The sequence below is a fragment of the Colobus angolensis genome, unplaced genomic scaffold (genome assembly GCF_000951035.1).
Source record: "Colobus angolensis palliatus isolate OR3802 unplaced genomic scaffold, Cang.pa_1.0 Scaffold36, whole genome shotgun sequence".
Lineage (NCBI taxonomy): Eukaryota > Metazoa > Chordata > Mammalia > Primates > Cercopithecidae > Colobus > Colobus angolensis.
The window spans coordinates 1,642,856-1,649,757 of record NW_012116932.1 but is presented as its reverse complement, the minus strand read 5'-3'; the positions used below and the strand labels follow the sequence as shown (position 1 = coordinate 1,649,757).

The 6,902-nt window shown below is 53.3% G+C and overlaps 1 protein-coding gene across 1 annotated transcript in view; it reads right to left on the bottom strand.

The window, feature by feature from the left end:
* Positions 1 to 6,902, bottom strand: part of PKN1 (protein kinase N1) — a 39,056-nt gene that overhangs the window by 21,794 nt on the left and 10,360 nt on the right. Inside the window, exons 3-6 of the mRNA XM_011953211.1 lie at positions 6,611 to 6,746; positions 2,813 to 2,958; positions 2,216 to 2,429; positions 1,290 to 1,484 (exon numbers count right to left, since the gene is read on the bottom strand). Of these exons, the coding sequence (XP_011808601.1) occupies positions 1,290 to 1,484; positions 2,216 to 2,429; positions 2,813 to 2,958; positions 6,611 to 6,746 (691 nt within the window). The remainder of the gene's footprint in view (positions 1 to 1,289; positions 1,485 to 2,215; positions 2,430 to 2,812; positions 2,959 to 6,610; positions 6,747 to 6,902) is intronic.

Sequence of the window (6,902 nt, the reverse complement as noted above, 5' to 3'; positions counted from 1 at the left end):
AGACTCCGTCTCAAAAAAAAAAAAAATTATGGCCAACGTGGCAAAACCCCGTCTCCACTAAAAATACAAAAATTAGAAAATTAGCCAGGCATGGTGGCACAAGCCTGTAATCCCAGCTACTTGGGTGGCTGAGGCAAGAGAATCGCTCAAACTGAGGAGGCAGAGGTTGCAGTGAGCTGAGACCGTGCCACTGCACTCCAGTCTGGGCAGCAGAATGAGACTCTGTCTCAAGAAAAAACAAAATTATGGTAAAATACATATAACATAAAATTTACCATCATAATAATTTTTAAGTGTCCAGTTCGGTGGCATAAAGTATATTCACATTGCTGTGCAACCATTACCACCATCCATCTCCAGAACTTTCAGCTTACAAAACCCAAACTCTGTCCACATTAAATAATAAACTCCCCATTCCCCCTCCCTCTACTCCCCGGCATCCATCACTCTACTTTCTGTCTCTATGAATCTGACTACTCTAGGAACCTCATATAACTGGAATCATACAATATTTGTCTTTTGGGGACTGGTTTATTTCACTTAGACTAATGTCCTCAAGGTTCATCCATGTTGCAGGATGAGACAGGATTTCTTTCCTTTTTTTTTTTGAGACAGAGTCTCACTCTGTCACCCAGGTTGGAGTGCAGTGGCATGATCTTGGCTCACTGCAACCTCCGCCTCCTGGGCTCAAGCGATTTTCCTCCCTAGTAGCTGGGATTACAGGTGTGCACCACCACGCCTGGCTAATTTTTGTATTTTTAAGTAGAGACTGCATTGCACTATGTTGCCCAGGCTGGTCTCAAACTCCTGGCCTCAAGTGATCCTCCTGTCTCAGCCTCCCAAAGTGCTGGGATTACAGGCATGAGCTGCTGCACCTGGCCTGTTTTTTTGTTTGTTTTTGTTGTTTTTGTTTTCTTTTGAGACAGAGTCTCACTGTGTCACCCAGGCTGGAGGGCAATGGCGCGATCATGGCTCACTGCAACTTCCACATCCCGGGTTCAAGTAATTCTCCTGCCTCAGCCTCACAAGTAGCTGGGATTACAGGTGTGCACCACCATGCCCAGCTAAGTTGTATTTTTAAGTAGAGACTGCATTGCACTATGTTGGCCAGGCTGGTCTCAAATTCCTGACCACAAGTGATCCGCCTGCCTTGGCTTCCCAAAGTGCTGGGATTACATGCGTGAGCCACCACACCCGACCCTTGGCCTATTTTTTAAAGGTTTACAAATATGGGGCATTCTGGGTCCCCCATGCCACCTCGTTTCTCAGGGCCCATGATGCCCACTCACTGGTGTTCTCGGCTTCTCCTTTGAGGCTGCTCCGGCCACTGAGGCTTCCGCTTCGGCTATAAAGGCCCCGGGCTGGGCGGCTCAGGAATGGGGGGCGGCTGTCTGGGGTCCCAGGTCCACCCCCTGAGGGCGCAGGGTTCCACGGGATGGTCTCTGGGAGGTCTCTGCAGCCCACCACGCGTACCTCCAGGGTCCCTGCAGGAGGGGAAGGCTCAGCAGGGGGCCACTTCTGGGGCAGGCTGAGTGGAGGGGACCACAGTGGGGAGGGGACACATCGAGACGCAGCCATGGTACAAGTGGGAGCCAGTGAGGGACAACCAGGGTGGAGCACGGAGCCTGACGCCGGGATGTCCGTGCTGGAATAGGAGAACGTGAGACAAGCAGTCCTTCCGGGAGGGGCTCCGATGCGGAAGTTTAGGGGCAGAAGGGAGGTTCAGGGTGCAGGCCGGGGCTAAGGCAAGCAGGAACAGGATAGGACTAGGGGTTCTAGGGGAGGACTCGGTGCACGACCTGAGGCCTGAGATGGGCTAGGGGTCTAGGGTGGGGCTGGTCTGGAGGGGTAGATAGCTCAGGGGTCTGTGGAAGGTGGGGCTGGCTGGTCTGCAGCAGGGGGATAGGAGGCTCAGGGCTGAGCGTTGTGAGGCTGAGGTGGGGCTGGGGGACAGGGGCTGGGGAAAAAATACTGGGCCAGGTGAAGAGAGATGGAGAAACTGAGAGGTGGGGAGGGGGCAAGAGCTCAGAATCAGAGGGTAAAGTAGGGTGAGAAGTCCAGGGTGCAACGGGCTGTCTACTGGAGAGGGGAGGAGACAGTGAGATGGGAGTCCAGGGTTGGGGAGAGTGGAGATCCAAGTCGGGGGTCACAGGAATGGGGAAATCAGAGCAGTCGGAGGCCAGGGCTGCGGGGGTGGGGCAGGTCTCAGGCCCACCTGTGAGCGGCGCGGGCTTGCACAGGGTGCTGTAGTGCGTGGCGGGAAAGGGCCCGGCCAGGCGGGCGCTAAAGGCGGCGGACGAGGCTGCAGCGAGCTCTTCTCGCAGCAGCCGCCCCTTGGGGTGGTCGGCGGGCAGCTCCCCCAGCCTCCGCTCCAGAGCCTCCCGCAGCAGCCCCAGCTTCTGGTTGGATTCTGTCAATTTCTCCTGGGCCTGCGGTGGGAAGTGTGGGGCTGGGAACGAGACCAGGCTTGCCACTCCCCAAGTGCAGCCCTGTGCCCCTTCCTCAGACTGACTGAGTCTCGCACAGAATTTCTCCCTAGAGGGCTAAACCTCAAACCAATTTGGTCCCACCCCTGGGAAAACTAGGCCCCACCCCCTGCAGAGACCCCGCCCCTCACAGTGGCACTGTTCCTGGCTGATGTCCCGCTTCTCACAGCAGTCTACCTTGGCTGAGGCCCCACCCCATATAAAGGTCACATACCCTTTAAGGCTCCACCCCTCAAACCAGGGCCGTTCCTGGAGAAATCCCCGCCGCTTGCTGAAGCACCGCCCCCTGATAAAGCCTCGGCTCTAATGAAAGCTCCGCCCCTCACCTCGCTGACTGCCTTGCGGTCGGGGGCCTTGGCAGCGCTGAGCAGGCGCAGTACGTTCTTGGCACCCTCGGCCACCGCGTGCTCCACTCGGAAGTGGTGCCGCAGCTCTTCGATGCGCAGCTCCACGGCCCCCAGGTCAGGACTCCCTGTGAGTGTGGAATACAGGGCAGTAAGGCTAGCCTGCAGCGCCCCACCAAACCTAGTCCCAGACACACAGCCATTTGCAGGAACAGGCACGGGCCGCAGACAAACCATCATGAAGATGCATCACTCTTCACCCAAGGGGCAGGCACAGTGACACTGTCGCACTGTCACCTGCAGGCAGCCACACTTCCACCCAGACTCTTTTATCCAAACACCATCACTCACAGGGCCAGTCTTAGGGAAAAAGTTAACCTGTTACGGGGGACAGTCTGAGCAATGACACACAGGCACACTCTCACCCCAGGCTTACCGACAGACACATTGTCACGGTCCCTCTTCACCTCCAGGGATTTCCACAGGGACAGAGGCAGGCACACTGTGGCCCCCAGGGACAGCCACATTATCTAGATTTAGACACTGTTACCCAGAGGCTGTCACCCAAAGAGACAAGAACACATAAATCATAGGCCAAGCACGGTGGCTCAGGCCTGTAATCCCAGCACTTTGGGAGGCCGAGGTGGGTGGATCACTTGAGGTCAGGGGTTTGAGACCAGCCTGGCCAACATGGTGAAACCCCGTCTCTACTAAAAATACAAAAATTAGCCGAGCATGGTGACGCATGCCTGTAATCCCAGCTCCTCAGGAGGCTGAGGCAGGAGAATCACTTGAACCCAGGAGGCGGGTGTTGCAGTGAGCCGAGATTGCACCATTGCTCTCCTGCCTGGGTGACAGAGTGAGACTCCATGTCATAAAAAAAAAAAAAAAAAAAATATCATACTGTCATACCCATGTTGACACACCTCATTCCCCAATGAACAGTCACCAGGTTACACAACCAGGTACGGTGACACTCATGGGCATTTGGACAACCGCAGACATACAACTACACTCACACAGATGGTGTCAGTCACAAAGACACTGTTAAGAGACTCAATGTTTGTCTCCTACCAAATTCCTATGTTGAACCCCTAATTCCCAGTGGGATGGCACTTGGAGAAGGGGACTTTGAGAAGTAATTAGGGTTAGAGGAGGTCATGGAGGGAGGGCTATCATGATGGGATTAGTGCCCTTATCAGAGGAGGAAGAGGCTGGGTGCAGTGGTCCATGCCTGTAACCCCAGCACTTTGGGAGGCTGAGGCAGGAGGATCACCTGAGGCCAGGAGTTTGATACCAGCCTGGGCACCATAGAGAGAGCTTGTCTCTATTAAAAAGAAAAAATAAATTAGCCAGGCATAGTGGCATGTGCCTGTAGTCCCAGCTATTCTGGAGGCTGAACCAGGAGGATCACTTGAGCCCAGAAAGTCGAGGCTGCAGTGAGCTGTGATCACACCACTGCACTCCAGCCTGGGTGACAGACCAAGACCCTGTCTCAAAACACTGAAAATGAAAAATAAGAAGAGGAAGAGACACTGAGGCTCTCTCTCCCTGTGAGGGTGCAGTAAGAAGGGAGCTGTCTGTAAGCCAGGAAGGGCACCCTCACCAGGAACCGACCACGCTGGTACCCTGATCTGGGACTGCCAGTCTCTGGAACTGTGAAAAAAATAAATGTCTGTTGTTTAAGCCACTCAGCCTCTGGGACTTTGTTATGGCAGCCCGAGCAGAGTTAAGACAGGCACTGTCGCACTGACACTGTCACACGGTCACCCACAGGGACACATGGCATTACCACTTTGTCACCAGTGTAGGCACACTATCACCTGCAGGCAGAGGAACACATACTCTGTCACAAAGATGCAGTCACCCTGCCACATAAAGACACTGTCATGAGTCAGATTCTGTTACACAGACACAGCCCTGTCATCTTGGGCACAGGGACACCATTATAGGGGCAGAGAAACACAGTCACAGACACAAATGCATGTATGCCAAAGCACAGGGTCAAGAGAAGGGACACAGGCCAGGCACAGTGGCTCACGCCTATAATCTCAATACTTTGGGAGGGTAAGGCAGGAGGATCACTTGACGCCAGGAGTTTGAAACCAGCCTGGACGACACAGCAAGACCTAGTCTCTACAAAATATATATATATTTTAATAAGCTGGGTGTGATGGCACATGCCTGTGGTCCCAGCTACTCAGCAGAATTGCTTGAGCCCAGAAGGTCAAGCCTGCAGTGAGTTATGATCACACTGCTGCATTCCAGCCTGGGCAACAGAGCGAGACCCTGTCTAAACAAAAAAAGTGTGTCGTCCGGGTGCAGTGGCTCATGCCTATAATCCCAGCACTTTGGGAGGCCGAGGCGGGAGGATCACAAGGTCAGGAGATCGAGACCATCCTGGCTAACACAGTGAAACCTCGTCTCTAAAATAGAGATTGTACTAAAAATACAAAAAATTGGCAGGGTGTGGTGACACAAGCCTGTAATCCCAGCACTTTGGGAGGCCGAAGTGGGCGGATCATGAGGTCAGGAGATTGAGACCATCCTAGCTAACATGGTGAACACCGTCTCTACTAAAAACACAAAAAAATTAGCCAGGCGTGGTGGCAGGCGCCTGTAGTCCCAGCTACTTGGAAGGCTGAGGCAGGAGAATGGTGTGAACCCGGGAGGCAGAGGTTGCAGTGAGCCGAGATCGTGCCACTGCACTCCAGCCTAGGTGATAGAGTAAGACTCCGTCTCAAAAAAAAAAAAAAAAGTGTGGCCTGGGGTGTGTGTCAGTGCGATGGTGCAGGTGATTGTGTGCCTGCACTGTGGACACCCGCATGGACTGCGCAGTGACTATGTGTGATGGCAGGATCACACATTCCTTTGTCTCTGGGTATTGTTGCAGGGATGGGTGACTGGATGACTTGATTCCTAAAAGTCCCAGTGACTGATTAAGCGCCTTGTGGCAGCAGGTCTAGGGGTGACAGTGAGACTGTGTGTTTTTTTGTGTGTGTTTTTTTGAGACAGAGTCTCACTCTGTTGCCCAGGCTGGAGTGCAGTGGGGTGATCTCGGCTTACTGCAACCTCTACCTCCCAGGTTCAAGTGATTCTCCTGCCTCAGCCTCCTGAGTAGCTGGGACTACAGGTGAATGCCACCACGCCCAGCCGATTTTTGCATTTTTAGTAGAGACAGGGTTTCATCATGTTGGCCACTGATCTTGAACTCCTGACCTCAAATGATCCGCCCACCTCGGTTTCCAAAGTGCTGGGATTACAGGCGTGAGCCACTGCACCCAGCTGAGACTGTGTTTATAAGGCAACATGCCTGTGACTATCAACTTCCTTGGAACTGTGTCTGTGTTATTGGTGTCCAGGTGAGTGACACATGTGGACACAGTGTGACTGTGAGACTCTCTGTGACCAAGTGCCAGGGTCATTATTCAGAATAGTCAGGCAGTCAAAAACATAGTAAATAAATGAGTGTGGCTGAGTACCAATAAAACTTTATTGATAAAAAACCAAAAAAGACAATGGATTGACCAAAAAAAAATAATAAAAGACAATGGAGAGATTTGGTCTGAAGGTGGTAATTTACCAACCCCTGATGTAATCCAAACTCTTCATGGGACAAAATGGGAAGCTCTGGCCCAGAGAGGGTCAGAAATGTGTTGAAGTCTCACATTGGGTCACAGGATCCACCTCCCTGCCCCAGAAAGGGACGCATTATGGAGCTGGAGGCTGAGCCCTGCAAGGCGAGATGCGGGCTAAGCTGTCTGGAAGCAAGGGACTCACCTTGGGTCTCATCCGGGGCTGCCTGGTTTTCCAGCTGGCCCGCCTGCAGCGCCCGGCGGAGTTGCATGCGGATGATGTCAATCTTGGTCTTACTGTCCTGCAACATCTGCTGGGCTGTCAGCAGCAGCTTCCGGTCCTGGAGGCAGAGACAGTCTGAGAGAGGAAGGCTGGGTGGCTGGGGTCTGGCCACACCATGCAGGTCCTAGGTGACTGTGGCAGTGTTCCCATGTGGATGTAACAACACACATTTGCAGGCCAGGCACAGTGGCTCAAGCCTGTAATCCCAGCACTT